This window comes from Opisthocomus hoazin, chromosome 6 (genome assembly GCF_030867145.1).
Source record: "Opisthocomus hoazin isolate bOpiHoa1 chromosome 6, bOpiHoa1.hap1, whole genome shotgun sequence".
NCBI lineage: Eukaryota > Metazoa > Chordata > Aves > Opisthocomiformes > Opisthocomidae > Opisthocomus > Opisthocomus hoazin.
Genome location: NC_134419.1, coordinates 11,045,378 through 11,060,472, shown reverse-complemented (window position 1 = coordinate 11,060,472; position 15,095 = coordinate 11,045,378). Strand labels below are relative to the sequence as shown.

General features: G+C 41.8%; 1 protein-coding gene across 2 annotated transcripts in view; it reads right to left on the bottom strand.

Annotated features, from left to right (window-relative positions):
- The window catches only part of PIK3R3 (phosphoinositide-3-kinase regulatory subunit 3), a 79,580-nt gene that overhangs the window by 8,740 nt on the left and 55,745 nt on the right, over positions 1-15,095 (bottom strand). For both annotated transcript variants that reach the window (XM_075424576.1, XM_009945665.2), the window contains 8 exons: positions 8,680-8,791; positions 6,225-6,323; positions 4,625-4,805; positions 3,688-3,813; positions 2,790-2,932; positions 1,455-1,631; positions 542-616; positions 12-182 (listed from right to left, as the gene is read on the bottom strand). In XM_075424576.1, coding sequence (XP_075280691.1) covers positions 12-182; positions 542-616; positions 1,455-1,631; positions 2,790-2,932; positions 3,688-3,813; positions 4,625-4,805; positions 6,225-6,323; positions 8,680-8,791 — 1,084 coding nt within the window. The remainder of the gene's footprint in view (positions 1-11; positions 183-541; positions 617-1,454; positions 1,632-2,789; positions 2,933-3,687; positions 3,814-4,624; positions 4,806-6,224; positions 6,324-8,679; positions 8,792-15,095) is intronic.

Genomic DNA, 15,095 nt, shown 5'->3' with positions numbered 1-15,095 from the left:
AACAGACTTACACCACAGAACAAGCATAACATCCTTTCTTGCTACTCTCTCGAACTAAAAATGCTCCATCAGGTTTCCCACAGAGCAAGTCTTCTGCTTGGATACGGTTGAGATCCCCAACAAACCAAGTTTTCTCATCATGATGTGGCAAGTTTTCATCTTCTTCATTCACAAAGTATGTGCTGAAAGACAGGATAAATTTGTTAACTTCACCAGTGGTCAGTAAAGGAGTTAATAAACAGTGTGATTCATTTTTGCAGAAATCATTCAAAGAAATACCAGCACACACCCAAATTGGGAGGCCAGGCTCCTAATGGACATACATTAAAGGCTTCAAATTAGAACTCAATTGTTCCAACTTTGTTTAATCCTAAATGTTTCAGCACAGTTGCTGCCTCATGTGACATACAGTTCCCCTAGAGAATTTCTCCCTTTTTCTGTAGTCCTTTACTGAGAAACTGGTGTTTCATATTACCTCACAAGAGAAAACACTTACTAATGGAACACTTCTCAGTAAAGTCATATGTATAACGACACTTACTCATCAATATTTTCATTTTTGATCCCCAGCCAGTCGTTTATTCGCTTCTGTCTCACCCCTTTGTGATTGAGCCATCTGCCAGAAGAAAGCATTAATACGTTACTTCAGAGTACATGTATGGGTTCTCTTACTGAGCAAGCTGAAGCTCAGACACAAGGTCCCACGAAGAAACAGGCTGGAGCTTAGTTTGTTCTCCAGTAGCATAAGTCATAGAAAGATCATAGATTCCATGAGAGTGCTTCCTTGCATTGTTTTCTGAGATGCCTCCTTCACTGGACACAGCAAGAGAGCGCCATGAAGCAACCTCTTAAACAGAGAGGAGAATAGAGCTGAGCAAGAGGTACTGCCTCTGCACACTGCAGTCCAGAAAGGAAGCAGAATACAAATTGTGACAGCTGCCTGTGTCTCTTGGGAAAACAAAAATCGGTATTGGCACTGGCTTCCAACCTCCAAATATCACTTTCTGAGATAATGTTTCCCTCTGTCTTCTGCCAGTATCCTAGCGCACTGAGTCCAGCCCAAGGATACCAGGAGCTGGGTAACAGGGGTGTCAGTGAAATCAAGCATGGATACAAGCAACATCTGCTGTATCCAGCACAAAAATTACTAACCTCTTGTATCAGCAGGAACAGGTTTTGTTTATAACTCATTTTAAAAGTTTTATTTACAGGAGTTGCAGAATGTGCACACATTTGTGGCAGGACCTTTGAAGTCTGACAACAGCATAATAAAGGAATGAAGTCACGAAGAGGCCAAGCAATTACTCAGACATCCCATGCCAGAATGTAGCACCTTAGCACTCACAGAACCTTGGTTATGAAAGGAAAATTAAATTCCCATTATCCTGACAGAGACAGTCATTAATCAGATTCATCAGACACACTATTCTGAGGTACAGGTCAAGCTTACTTACACAAGATACTGATCTCTGATTTTGCGGAGCTGAATTAGGTCAGGCTTGATACTATTCATTTTCTTATCAGTCTCCCTGTTGTCCAGAGCTTGTTTCTTCAAATCTTGTTCCAAGCGCATTTTACTGTCATGTATCTCACCCAGACGTGATTTTAATTTTTCATAGTTTATCATTATCCTGCAAACAAGTGTAGTATTTGAAAGGTAAGATCAAACCAGTCTTAGAAGGACTAAACCTTACCGGTAGCGCTTACATAAGAGTATTGCAAGAACTACCATAAGAGCAGCTCCTCCCTTTGCCTCATTTTAACAAGAAAATGACTGTTAAGAGTGCCAGTAAAGACCTCTTGCCAGAAGGCCTACCACCCTTTTGCATAGCTTGAACCTCCAGTTTACCTTAATATATTTCCTTTTGGCAGACACGCAGGAACAAATTACCTCTAGGAGCATAAGCTAGAACAGATTCCTCCTTCACTGTCAGATTCATTTTTTGGCATATCAATTATGCAATCCCACCACAGGCACCAGTACTAGCAAGATTTCAAACACAGACTTCAATTACTGATCGAGAGCTACCAGGAAGTAACACTGTCTGTCTCTTCATTCAAGATTAGTTTGCAGGTTTGGTACAACGCAGGAAAACTACGTATTTCCCCTGTTAATTGACTTTTAGCCAGAAGGAAGCACAACTGCATAACAAGATTGTTACAGGTAACTGCGTTCAGCCTAAAAATCTCCTTAAGGTTACCCTACCGTGATTCATAAAGTACTGTGTCAAGTTAGGCATTATACCTGGTATTTCTTCAAAGGCCCAGGTACAGCTTTTTCTGCTAGTATCTTCACAGAAGGGCAATTTCAAATGAGGACCTTACTGAATTTGTTAGACAACCACTACCCACTACCAAGTAGTGGCAATTCAATGCTGATCATCTTTCAAAGTGACTAAAACTGACTGTGGACTTTACCATATCTATGTACATTTCACAGTTTGTAAGTGAAGATTTTTCTGAATTATATTCTGAGAAAATCCAAATACAAGTGGGATAAGCAAATTAAATTATTGTTGTTTGATTCTTTCCTGATCCTCATCACGGTGTCTTGATTAACTGAAGTTGAGCAAGAATAACCCAGAGATTTCCCACCTCTTCTGTCTATGATGCAATTACTCAACAGAAGAGGACTTTATTGAAGATTCAGACACCTTAGGGGAAGGTCTCTCAGAAAACACCAAGTTTACAAAGTGTTTTATATGATGCAATGTTACATAACAGAATTTCATGGGAGTGTCAATGTGGACACTAGTTCTTCCTCATAAGCAAACAACTTGAGAGCCTACCGTTCAATTTCTTTGTCATTTCCCTCCCTGCGAAATCGCTCAATGTATTCTTTGCTGTATCGCTCTTGTGAGTGGCACTGTTCCTCAAATATCTTAATAGTTTCATTAAATGCTTCAATTGCAGTCCTCTTCATCTGAATTTCCTATGTGAGGAAAAAGTCCTTCATCATTTGTTCACGATACAGATGACAAAGCAAGACTCAATTATGTTCCCTAAATTGACTGAGGTGAACTTTTCTCCACCCACAAGTCAAAATGTGATTAATCAGTTTTAAATTTTGTCTAGCATCCGAGTCAGGGATGTACAGGGAAGCCTTACTCCCTGTAAGTCTACCCTCCTCTACCACATGATGCTCTCTCTCAGGCTGCAAACCCCTCAAATATTTTAGTCATATTTTCCATCTTAGTTTGCAGGAACACTGGCCAACAAACCTCCTCCCCGTATATGAACTATCTTATTTTACAAGAAGCAGTCCAAATACTCTATTCACACTTCCTTAATGCATAGTATCTGGTATCTGACTTGAACATAAACCTGGACAAACTGCTCTACAACTCTCCTGCCATACAGCAGCTGGAAATACTCAGCAGCCAAGGAAGAAATCTGCAGTGCAAAGCTTGAGGCAATGACTTCTCCACCATTCTACCTTATACTAGGAAGCTCAACTCGCCTTTGTTCCTTGCCCCACACCATATCTCTAGGACTATGAGCAACAAGTGATATTCACCATTTCCATTAAATTTGAAACCACCTTGCTCTACTCCACAATTTATTAATTTTTTTCCTTGTATTTTCTGACCTTGGACTGCCTTTATTAGCCATAACAAGTTAAAATAAATTTCTTTACTTTTTAAACAACAAGAAACAGACTCTATAGATAACAAAAGCAGAACCAACCTGGGATGTTCTGGTATATTCTTCATATAATTTGTCGTACTCTTTACTCTTTTCCTGATATTGAGCATGGTATTCTTGAAGCTTTTTACCTACTGCATCTATATTATCTTCTTTCACCAACTGATCCTGTACATACAAAAAGCTATTAAGTCTTCAAGCAAAGTAGCTTTTCCTTAAGAGTATTTGTTTGTCCACTTATGCACATTTGCATTTTACAGCTATTAGCATCACTTTTTTAATCAGGTTTCTACAGAACACAAACACTGTATCTAAATCCCCCTTCCTCCATGCAACAACCTCCCCAGTTTACAGACAGTAGGAACTGAAAGTATGGGACACCAACTACACCAAAACACTAAGCCTCCAAAAAAATGCACTACAGCTTCAGTCTAGGGTTGCTGTCCCCTATTGGAGAAAGAGGGGAGTGAATTGCTTGGGATCTGAAGTTAAAGATCAGAGTATTTTCATTTCCAAAAATCTCTGCAGTTCTTTTCCCTTAATGCAGGGCAATGTCTCAGGCTACTGAATAAAACTTCAAAAAAATACTATTGAAAAATTTAGATGGCTATACACAGAGCAAACAGCTGCATGGCTCATACGTGCTTCAAGGGCAACACACTCTAGAACAGTGCCCTGTGGGTGCGTGAGGGTCCAAGGTGGGTGGAGGGGGAAGGCTTCTCAGAGAGGCCCAAGTCTGCTGCATGTCAGGGCTTCATTTCTCTGGCTGCTCAAGTGGAGACTGGAAACTTAAAATGACGAAGCTTAAATGGCTAGACAAATTAGAAGACCCATTATTACGAGAAAAGTAAGGCCAAATGTGAAAACTCCCCTTTTTTGTTTAAAAACAGGCTTCAAAGAGAAAACAGAGTTATATACACATTTGCAATTTTTTTTCTTGTCTGCACTAATAGCTATTGGGGTCTGATGAAGATCTTACCTGCTGGTACCGGGACACTGGATACATCAACTTCACATCAAGCTTCGGGTTATACTGAGCAAGAGACTCATTGCGGTAGTGGTTAATCAGTTCCACAACTGAATTAAACGTCAGTGGATCAGAAAAGCCATATTTTCCATCCCGATGGTAGATCTTTATCAGTTTATTGTTGCCACCCTTCCTGTAAAGCAGTACAGTCATTTAGAGGTTTTTACTGTGTATCTCCTACCCCCTTCAACACTAAAACTGCTAACAAAGACACCAGTGAAATTCCTGGGCAGGTATTATGCAGTTTAAGAGTCAATACAGACAGAATTATCATCAGATATTATTTAAACAGGAGTAAAGCCCAAAGTAAATCTGCTCCTATGCATTCATTCTGGAGCCAGCTTATGATATTTAAGACCTAGCTTTGCTAGAAGTTTTGCAAAGGAGAAGGAGGATGCTGAAGGCTGAATAAAGGAGCCATATGAAAACCCAAACCCACAATTTCCTGCAATTTGGGGTCACTAATAGTACACAACTGAGTATACATTTATACAGTGATTAACAAGTCTTCCAAGTTATGAATACTAATACAGGATACATGAACCTAAACAAAATCCATTCAGGATTACAAGATGGTTTAAGTTTAGAACTTTACATTATCCAGATTTATACATTCTCATGGTTTCCACAAATACAGTGCTTATTTCTTCCTTTTTTCACCAGACTGTTTAGACAATATCCTGTCCTTCCTGCACTCTCGATTTTGGTTCCTAAAGACATCCGCATTCAGCAAAATAGCTACATCATGCCAAAACTTAGTGTACAAGCTGTGAACTTCAAGGCAGAAGTCAAAGCAGAATTTAAACTACACTCTTGGGGGTCAAACCTGCCATTGAGACACTGGAATTTCACGGCAAGATCAAATATCTGCCATATCATAGTAACTCCCAAAGGTGTGCTACAGAGGCAGTGGCTTTTGCACCTCGCCTGTTTGCCTCTAATACCCAGTCTCAGGAGCCTGGCAGAGGCAAGCGGCTGGACAGGCTGGGCAAGGCACCAGCAGCTAGTCACATGAGGTCTGCTGCCCAACGGCAGCAGACAGGGCTGGTGCAGCTCTGGGAAGCCTGCCACTTGCAGACAATTGTAACGAAGAAAGGAACATGGCTCCAATTCAGTATTCCCTAAACTTTAGATCAGAAAGCACAAGATACTCTTTTTACAAAGATACTGTGTTCAATTCTCCAGAGTTGCACGCTGATGAGATATTCAACACACTCCCATTAATCAAAGGCCTAGTTTATAAACACCTTTTACCTTAGCAGTTCTGAAACTACGAAGCACTACTGAGTGGCTCTCCCCTCCCGCCCCGAGTCCCACCTAACCTACAGAGATCCTTACAGTAGCGTTTAGTGAGGAACAGGATTCAATGTACAGAACAGAACCGACTATCAGACCTGGCTATTTATTTATTTGCTCATTCGGTGATCTGCAGTACCTTTGAGAACATCTCTCAGCTTGAGCCATATCGGCTTTACACAGCCACTGCTGTCACTGGTACAGCAACTAGCTACTCCGGGTTTTACTACATGGACTACAACCACGCAATGCTTACCGTAAGGTCAGAGTGTAGTCTCCCTGCATCTTGGTTGATGCATCGCGCACCAGGAATGTTCCATCTGGCATGTCTCGTAATTTGTCATTTACTTCTTCCCTGGAGAACAGAAAGGAAGGCAAAATTAGAAGCGCTAAGGACATGACCATCTTTGCCACAGGTATCACTATTGGAGCCAGTAACACCAGCATGCACAAGGAGTTCAGTCTTCAAAATGTCAAACTTCTTTCACACTCAGGCTCTCCAGTCCTTTAGGCCATCTAAAGCAAGTCTGAACCTGGGTAGTTATACTAAAAAATATCAGCTTCAGCCAACTACCACTTAGGAAGACGTCTCTGCTTAAGCAACAGTACTGCTTAAGCAACAGTAGCAGCTGTATCTCAGAGTTCACAACTTTTCACTGCAATCTGCTCAGGTTTTAAAGTCAACACTGGAAACAGGTGCCCTTTGAGAAGCCAGTCCTGACCTCTTAAGAAATGGGCTCTAGCATCATAGCTCAAAGGTGCCTAGAGTTTAGCACAATTCTAGCCTCAAGAGACTCATTACTGGCTTAACTCTGATCTTATTTACAGCAGTTTTAAACCACTACAACCTTGCTAGCCTCAGTGCAACTTTTCCTTATTTACAACTGAAGCAAAAGGATACTCAGCCAAGAACTTTAAGCTAAATCAAGAAATCTTTTAGCGGGAGTGAGTACCTGCAAGCATTAAGAAAATTATTTCAGCTGAAGAGTTAAGTGTCTTGCCAGGTTTGACCATTTCACCTAGATTACATATCTCACTTTATAACGCCGCTCTCACAGGTTCACCACTAAGCACTTTTTAATACAATCACTTGGAAACTAAAGTTTATCAGGTAGCCTCAACATTACCTAAGTGAGGTAGGAAGCCTGCTTGAATTGTATAAAGAAAAAATCAACAGCAGCTTTTTTGTTCAAATACTAAGGAACAAAAGTATTCTTACAAAATAGCCTTAATTTTGATTTAGCTACCTGAAAACCATTCTGTTAGTAAAACTGACTCCCATTAAGTATCATGTGCATATCCCACTTACTCCTTGGAACATTTTACAGATTGGACCCAGTTAACTCAAATAGCCTTCTCCTTTTTGAATAGATAGATGTGATCTAAGGGCTTGGGCTTATGCCTGCCAGTTACACCCTGGAGCTTGGGACAAAATTTTCAGCACAAGTTCTCAACTAAAGAACATGGCTCCTGCCCTGGCAGCCCAATGCAGTCCGCACCTGCTGACTGTCAAATGAGGGTCATAAACAATTCCATCTTTACGTATGCATGTATCATTTTCTCTAATAAAGTCACTCCACTGATTTGTACTGCATTAGCTCCTGCCATCAGGTGCACTGTTAATTGAGGAACAAATCCACAGTCAATAAACTGATACCAGTATCAAGCAGTTTTAAACAAACCTTGCCTAGCAGGCTTTATGATCAGGTTTTGCCACTCTGTTTCGATTTAGGATTAACAGAAAAATGTCACTGCTGAGGCCCTTCAAAAGCAAGATCTATGCAGGTTTGCTTTATAAAGATAAGGGTGGTACAATAAAGATATGAAAACTTTATTTCCCTTCTCAGAACTTCAGTGAACTACTGTGGCAAACACGCTGCTCTTGCCTTTATCTGACCAAGCATTTCAAAGTATTACATGCACAAGCTTGAGCAATTCCTGATCACTCTCCCAGCATGCTCATGTTTGCCCTTACAGTTCCAAATTCTAGACTCTTCAGAAGTGCCTTAAGAGGGAAAGAGATGACTAGACACTTCAGTTCTTTTATACAATTAAGTATATAAAAACTGGCACTTCATTTTCTGAACCTAACCCAAGCCATCTATTTTCTCAAGAGCATAGAAAATGGTTTCCTTAAGAGGTAAAACTTCATTTATTTGGTATGTGTCTGTATCATCTGCTCAGTATAGCTGGTGATGGTTAGCATTTCTAAGAGCTATTTTTATACCACCATGTAACAGAAATTAATACAGATGCAATTTTAACCACATGCTAAAGAAACAAAAATAAGAATGCAACTCCTTTTACTCTGAGCAAGCCTCCTACTGAAAGCTGGCTGAACTGCATGCATCCCAGCACCGTATGCTTACAAAACCTTATTAGCTAGAACATTTAGAAGCACTTTTCTCTTGAACGAAATATTTTCCCCTTTTTTAAAGTCTTTGTGTATCTGGAGAAACTTAAAAACCCAGAATAACTGTCACCAAGACTGGTAATATCTGCACCAGAACAGTAATAACTTAAACACAAGTCCTGAATCCAGTCCAATACTTGCATTTTGCTTTGTCAAGTACAGTCCTGAAGCACTTCCCTCCTGTAAAATGCTGGCTGAAATATGCCTGTTCTTTTTCTCTTGAAGTCTAACAGACTTATTCTATTTTTAATAACATATAAATATATTTTAATTAACACACTTTAGTAATTTTGTTTACCTTGAGATGTCCCCCCAGTACCACTCCGCTTCCTGTAGAGAGAAACTGGAATTGTCCTTTATTCCATTTGTATTGACTGGAGTCATTGGTTTGGGGGGCTTTGGAGGAAGAGCTGAAAGTGAAGAACAGATTAAAGAAAGGTAAACAGGGGAAAATAATCACGAAACTGTTAATGAAATATGACAATGAAAGAGGCAGAGAAAAATGTGCATCCTGAACTTGGATTTTGAGCTCTCTCAGAGTAAATGAATTTGTAATTTTTAAAGATTTTTGAAGTCAACAGCTGCACTGTGATCCTAGATTTCCTAGTACTCAAACCAAACATGCACTTGAGGGAGGGGAAAGGGAAGGAGTATGAGGAAACATGAGTTTTGGTTAAAAGGAAGACTGGCTCAGGCATAACTACAAGGGCAATCACCGCCTAAACCTCCAAACAAGTTACAAAGGTGTATTGTGTTTGAAAACCGCAGCCTAGAGAGCACTGTGCACCGCTATGGAAAAACTCCAGCTGCTCCAGCACTACCAGTCCTTATGGCAACCCTAACAGCAAATGAGTGGGCTCTTCTTCAGAGGGAAATGTGCTGCTAGCGAGAGAAGTGGTGGCTGGGCAGCGGTATATCCATCACAGACCCAAGGTGCCAATTTCATACTAGATTTACCATTTAGGCTCCTGTTTGGAACACAACCTAGGGCTCTTTGAATACTACAGGACATGGGGTGAGGTGATAAAGGAAGGGGAAAGGGGACATTGAGTCATTATTAGAGTGCCTGCACCACTTTACATAGCTGAAATATTTACCACAGGCAAGGGGATGCTGCAAATACCCCTGAGACGGGCAGAACTGCAGATCTGTAGGCCTAGTGCATACCTGCCCAGAATTCCCCTGTTCCAAATTCAAGGCAAACAGGCTTTTATTTCAGTTCTCAAAACAGGTTACACATTAGAAGTTCAATACAGCCCACTGAAGCTCTTTCTATTCGGTCAGTTTTTGCTCAAACAACTTTATCATGGTCTTGAATGTAAACCCTCTATCAGGAGTATTCAGCAGCCACAGGCATGCTCATGTATTGGTAGAGACTTATCTGTCAGCAGAAATGCATTACACTATTTTCTTGGAGAAAGATGTCTTGAGTGCTCTCCCCTGCTCTGCAGAGGCTGAATGCTTCATCAAGAACACTACAACTGAAAGACTTTTTCAGGCATTTCATGAGGCAGAGTTTTACAGGGACAGGTAACATTTGAATTCAGAGTAAGAAAGCAGCTACACCCATTGATCTGCTTCGAGCACGTTTTTAAGTCAGATCCTGAACATCTGTGCTCCCAGCCTGATGCTCTAGCCATCAGATTACACAAGCATCAGCGAGCAGGCCTGACACACTGACAACAGCCATCTTTCAGATGCACACAATCCCAGCGTACAAGCAGAAATGCAAATAAAGAGAGCAGAAAGAAGATTTTGATCTCTAGCTCCAGCGCGGAATGGCCTAACACTGAGAGGTGTGCTACTTGGCACCATCCATCTGCTCACCTCTGAGCCACACCTCCCACATTAAAGCAGAGAAAACAGTGTTCCAACTGCAGTTTCAAATACCATTTCGTGTTGAATACCTGACACAGTAACTTCACTGTTCTCAGACAAACCAGCAGATACTTTAATCGAGCCAATCTAAACTAAATCTGAACCTTGACCCAGACGTTTGCACCCTGGGGTTGCTGACCAAACACCTGATTCAGATAGCAGCATTCATTCTGCAGGACTGAGCATTGAACTGTAGCATACAGGTTCTTTTTATGGGGTGAGCTGGGAACTTTCAGGTGTGCACATACCTAGTGAGGCAATAACAGGTCCTGTTATAAAAGGAAGGTGAAAACCTTTGAATTCAATGAAGTAGCTTCCTGGTTAGGAGGCTTCAGTTACTCCTAGCTCAACTACTACAGTTGTTTGTATAGCACCTAAGTATATGTACAAAGCACCATTCAGAGTAAGACACCACTCTAAGCCCCGTTTGCTTCAAGCTCCTAGCCCCATCCTACTTTTGCAGGGTCAGAGGAGCATATATCCAGGCTAAGCCTGCAGAAATAATTGTGCTGTTCCACCTCCCCCACTCAAAGTTCCGGAATTAGAAAGTGTCTTCAGGTCCTCCCTCCTCCCCACCTCACACCTGGGCTGTGCTACCCTACATACTCTAAGTGACAGGACAGACACAGCAGTTCCGAGCCTCAGTGTCTGCCCATGGCAGTAAATCAGCATTCAGTAGACCTGTAGATGTTCTGATCTGCTCCAGAATCTTTTGTAGACTCTGAGTCAACAAGAGCATGAAGATTCACGTGAAAAAACACACAACAGCATGGTGAATTCTTAGAAAACCATACCAGCATCAGCAATTATTTCACTGGGTCTTGCAAGTTCAGGCTTGGACATACAAAAAACTTCAAGGTATTTTACAGCGTAAAAGCCTGTTTTACACTGGTAATAGGGGCTTTCCAGAAGAGGCTTTCAAGTATTCTCTAGAGTACTTGAATACTTCTCTAGCCCTCCTTGCAAGATTAAGTCTTGCTCCTTTATATACTGTAGAATTATTTAGCAGCTTTGTTAAGGCTCCCTCCAAAGCACTGGGCACAGAAAAGCAAACTAACAAAGACCAGAAATGTAAGCAACAGGAGTTTGGCATATGGACATGGAACACTACACATCACATCAAGTGTCCTTACCACAGGTGGGGTTTTTTCCTTCTTTCCCTTAATAGGTAAGTAACAATTCTCACTATCAGGGGGTTGTCTGCAGAACTTCATTCTGCATGAAAAAATTGGAAGGAAATTCTTCCAGGGAGAAGAATAAGGCTTGGACCAGTTCCTGTAAAACCTGACTCATGGAAGCCAGTCCTTTTCACAATAGACTTTTAAAAAATGCTTTTTAATAGCTTGCACATTTTAAAAATACAGAAGTATTTGCAAGGGTGGATCCTGTTTCCAGAGAACTATGGATCCAACTCTTCACTTTCAATACTCTGAGCTCTTTGAGTCATAGTAAATTTTCCCATGTCTTGGATACAGAACCAGGCCCTAGCTATTGCTTTACCCAGTAGACTAACATGCCTATCTATTTCAGTTTCTTGGCTACCTTCTCAGCCTAACACGACCATTGTCTGTACACAGGAAGAACTGAGCACGAAGGTAGTGTAAACCCCACAGCCCAGAACCTGTGATGACACAAGAGAAGCATTTTGTAACAGCATAGCATCTACCCTACTGCTGTTCTTGTAACACTGGCCCAGTTGGCTGCTAGAAGAGACATCCTGAAATGGTCTTTACTAGTACCTAGACGGTACTAACCACCCTGCTAGGAGAAATCCTGTGATGGCTTCTATGAGAAGCTACAAAGCCTTGAAGAGTCCACAGATTTTGATTTAAATAAAAAAATAAATCCAGTTTTATATACCTTACTTGATGAACATTAGAGAGCTAAAATCCTACAGTAAAGTAAAATAAGGCTGGCTTGAAGTCAACAGAAATGCTTTGAAGAGCAGCCATGTTTCTTTCCATGTCACTAGGTCCAATTCTGATCTAGCCACAGGCACAATCTTACTTTATCTCAAAAAAAGCTCTGAATAGAGTGAACAATCCTGATGGTTTCTTGCCTCCTTTTTCCTAGGAGAGAACGAACATTGATCTCAAGTGATTAACAGCACAATGGATCTATCTGTTCTAATAAAGAACTTGCTGTTAGTACCAGATACACAAGCATCCTTCCCCTACCTCGTCTCCAGTACAGCTTTACAGCACAGATCTTTCAAAACCCAAAAGGCAGCAGCTCAGCTGGACCCTTCCCCTCCCACATGAGTGCACTCCCAAGATCAGGTTCAGCCCTCAGTGACTGCCTACTGCCTGGCACACAGCAATGACAGCCGACCGACTCTCCCTCACGCACTAGCAGGCATCTCTGGTTTTTCTTTCTTCAGCAACTCTAGTCCCCTCTTTCCAGCTTCCCCAAGCAGCCTAGCTTGAGCTAAATCCCAATCCCAGATCAGTGTCACTTGGAAGGGAGGAAATAAAAAGGAGCTGGTGATGGAGCAGCGGCAGCCAATGCTGGCCAGGGCTGGGATCGGATGTTGCTGACGTCAGGGTGCGAAGGCCGCCGTGCCGGCCCAGCAGGTACCTTCAGCTGAGCTGCTCCGCAGAGCTGCCGCGCAGGTCCCGAGAGAGAAAAGCCTATTGATTAGGCTTTGCCAAGGTAATGTTTTTGATGCTTTCTTGACTGCATAGAATTGCTTTTTAAAAAGGTTACTCAAGATTTAACTGACTTGATTCCCTGAAATTCAAACCAACACAACCAAGAAAGCTGGCAAGTGTCTGAAGGTTAGCACCGTTGTATTTTTTTTTAAAGTCAAGTCTCTTGTAGAAAATAGCAGGCTATATTAATCCCAAATTTAACTTCAGAAAAGTACACCATGACTTTCATGACATACGCACTTTCCCCAGTCAGGTTCTGCATCAAAAACTTCACAAGTTCACATGATCTAAGAACCACCGAGCCCTAGCTGTGAGAGTTTTCAATGGCACTCATTCAGGAGGAGTGAAAAAAGAAGAATGGCTTGGGTGTCCAAGTGCTACATCCCACACAGCACCCAGTCAAGCAGCCCGTTTCTCCTCTGGCTGCAGTATTTGCATACAACATAAACCTGCCAGTTAATGAAGCTCCACTTTGCAGTTTTAAGGCAGATGCCACTGTCTAGGAATGGCTTCATAACTTATTTCTTCCACTATTTTCCAAGAGCTTCAGGCCAGATATTTAAAAGCATAGCAGGTCTATCTTACTATTACAAATAATCACCACTACCAAGTACACTGATAAAGTCAATTTAAAGTCACTCTGCACTTCCATGAGCTTGTTTATTAGCCTTCTTTCTGATGCTCTCAGTCTACTCTCCCCTCTACACTGTGACAAGCAGCAAATAGATCAGAGAATTTCTGAGATAGTTACCCGGGATCAAAAAAGCTGACATACAGTAGATACCCTACAAACGGTAATATAAAGCTCTAGAAAGTGTCACTACTATGGAAACATGCAAGTAACCTCTGCTTAGGCCAGCTAACATTTTAACAACAGAGTCCTTAAGGACAGAAGGGTTTTCCCTTTGGAGGTATAGATGAGGACTTGGAGTGAAAATGCAGGCTAGCTTGTTTTTTTTAAATAAAAAAATCCCCACACTAACTACTCTCTGCAGTCTTACTCAATTTCTCAAACACTTTTCTCCATTTCTTTTACTCTTTCAAGGCAAAGCCTTAAAACTTTCCTTCTCTCAATAGTCCTGTACTTGTCGCTGCTGCATGAGATCCCCTCAAGACACTAGAGAAAAAACGATGCACTGAACAACGGTGCTTTTTGCACATCACTTCAGTGATATTGTCTACTACGTGTGCAAGCCAGACCAGTTAGTCAGCACGGTTCTGCAGAGATTTTCCAGCTGACGAAGAGGAGGGCCACGCACACCTGCTGACAGCCATTCACTCCCCACCACCAGCAGGTCAGTTATCTCGGCAGCTCCACAGCTCCGCTCGTCAGTTCTCCTGCCAAGACCCCTTTCGCAAAGCACCCAGCACCGATGCCCTTCGAAGCTGCCCTTCCTCAGAGGGCAGCTAACACGCACGGAGAACTCCTCAAGGGACAGAGAAGGAAGCTACTCGATCGCATTATTGCTGGCCACAGAACCTCAGGCATGCTCACATTTTTGCTCTCCTCTCCCAAAACAGGCAAGATGCCAAAGAGTAAGACATATTTGAAGAACTGAAGTCTTTCAATATCTCATTACAGAAAACAGCAGACAAGTTGGCAGAAAGCCAGGCAGGCTTCCAACAAAAACACTCCCATTATAGCTTTGCTTGTGTTTCTATAAACTTTCATAAAAACCAACACCTTTAAGAAGTATTTCAGTTTTGATTAATTGGCTTTTTTGATAAAGATCTGTTTTGTTTGAAAACTCCCCAGCTATCCAGCCCTCTCCCACACCTCCCAACCACTGTTTCACCTCCTACAGCCTGCCAGACTTCTGCTGCACTCTGGTCTTCGCAAGCATCCACAGCTACCGCACAGGTTAAAGGATTATCTGCTACGGTACACCTCCAGAATGGTGGACAACATCAGTGTGTGAAGAGGCTATCTCAAATTCAGGGTTCTTTTGGGCATGTCACAAGCACCCCTCACTACTTTGCAAGGCTTGTTACTTCATGGGCTGAGACAGAAGAAATGGAAGATGCTTGCTGTCAGATAAATGACACTGGGATCTTTGACCTCTGTGTTATAAAGTAACACAGCATCTTCTCTTCATTCCAGCCTCTGTAAGAATTTGCAAAGCCAAAAAATACCAACTTCCCAATTATTTTCACTGCTCAATGGAAAATGTTTTTCCTTTTAACC